The 877-nt window shown below is 69.0% G+C and overlaps 1 protein-coding gene across 1 annotated transcript in view; it reads left to right on the top strand.

Annotated features, from left to right (window-relative positions):
* HELZ2 (helicase with zinc finger 2, transcriptional coactivator) overlaps positions 1-877 on the top strand; it is a 25397-nt gene extending 24520 nt beyond the window's left edge. Inside the window, exon 8 of the mRNA XM_012728167.1 lies at positions 675-877. Within this exon, the coding sequence (XP_012583621.1) occupies positions 675-877 (203 nt within the window). The remainder of the gene's footprint in view (positions 1-674) is intronic.

Here is an 877-nt window from a genome sequence, read left to right as displayed (position 1 = left end):
GCGCCCGCCAGGTGTGGGCCTCTGCGCCTTGGCCATCTCGCCGGGCCACGCTGCGGTGTGGCTGGAGTGGCCTGACGCCGCCGTCATGGGCAGGCCGGGCCTTCCTCCTGGAGAGGCCCAGCCCATACTCCGGGCAGGAGCCGCCTCGATTCTCCGCGCCGCTGGCGCGCGCATGCGCCCGGCAGCCTCTCCCTGCCGGCGGAGCTGCGGGACCCTGGAGGGCAGAGCCCGCCCCCGCACTCATCTCGCTGCACTCAGCTGGCCCTGCAGGTCTTCTCCGGGCGTGGGGCCTCCTGCCCCTCGGTGCTCCCGCCTCGCCAGAGGGGGTCCCGACCTGACCGCGGGACTCCCTGGTGCTGGATGCGAACCGGTGCCAGGACCGGGGAAGGGTGGCCTCTGGCCGCCTTCTGGCGTTTTCTAGACGGGTCTCTACATTCCATGTTTTGTATATTTTCTGCGTTACTTGATTCAAAGTTAATTTTATTACAGACCACTCTGCTTTTCTCACTGGGGTTCTCTGGTCTGCGGGAGACATAAAGGCGTGGCCCCCCTCCCTGGCTGAGACCGCAGTGTCCAGGTGGGCGTGTGGCCTGCTGAATGCCCAAGGGGCTTGAAGCTCCCCTCTGCCCCCCCCCAGCTGTCTGTGCCCAGCGGGCCCCAACCTCTGTCCCCAGGTGGGGCTGGCCGGAAGTCCGGTCCAAGGTCCCCGGCCGCCGGCCTTGACAGCATCCTGCCCACGCAGCGCCCCGGAGCCACTGGTGGGGTGGGGACGAGGCCGCCCCCATTGGCCACCATGGCCTTGAGGCGCGCCAGGGCTGGAGTGCGCCTGACCCTGGGTGGGGAGGCAGTGGGCCCCGTGGCCAGCCAGCTGCCCTAA

This window comes from Condylura cristata, unplaced genomic scaffold (genome assembly GCF_000260355.1).
Source record: "Condylura cristata isolate star-nosed mole 26May11 unplaced genomic scaffold, ConCri1.0 scaffold00022, whole genome shotgun sequence".
Classification (NCBI taxonomy): domain Eukaryota; kingdom Metazoa; phylum Chordata; class Mammalia; order Eulipotyphla; family Talpidae; genus Condylura; species Condylura cristata.
Note: the sequence above shows the minus strand (reverse complement) of the source record. Positions and strands in the feature narration are given on the sequence as shown.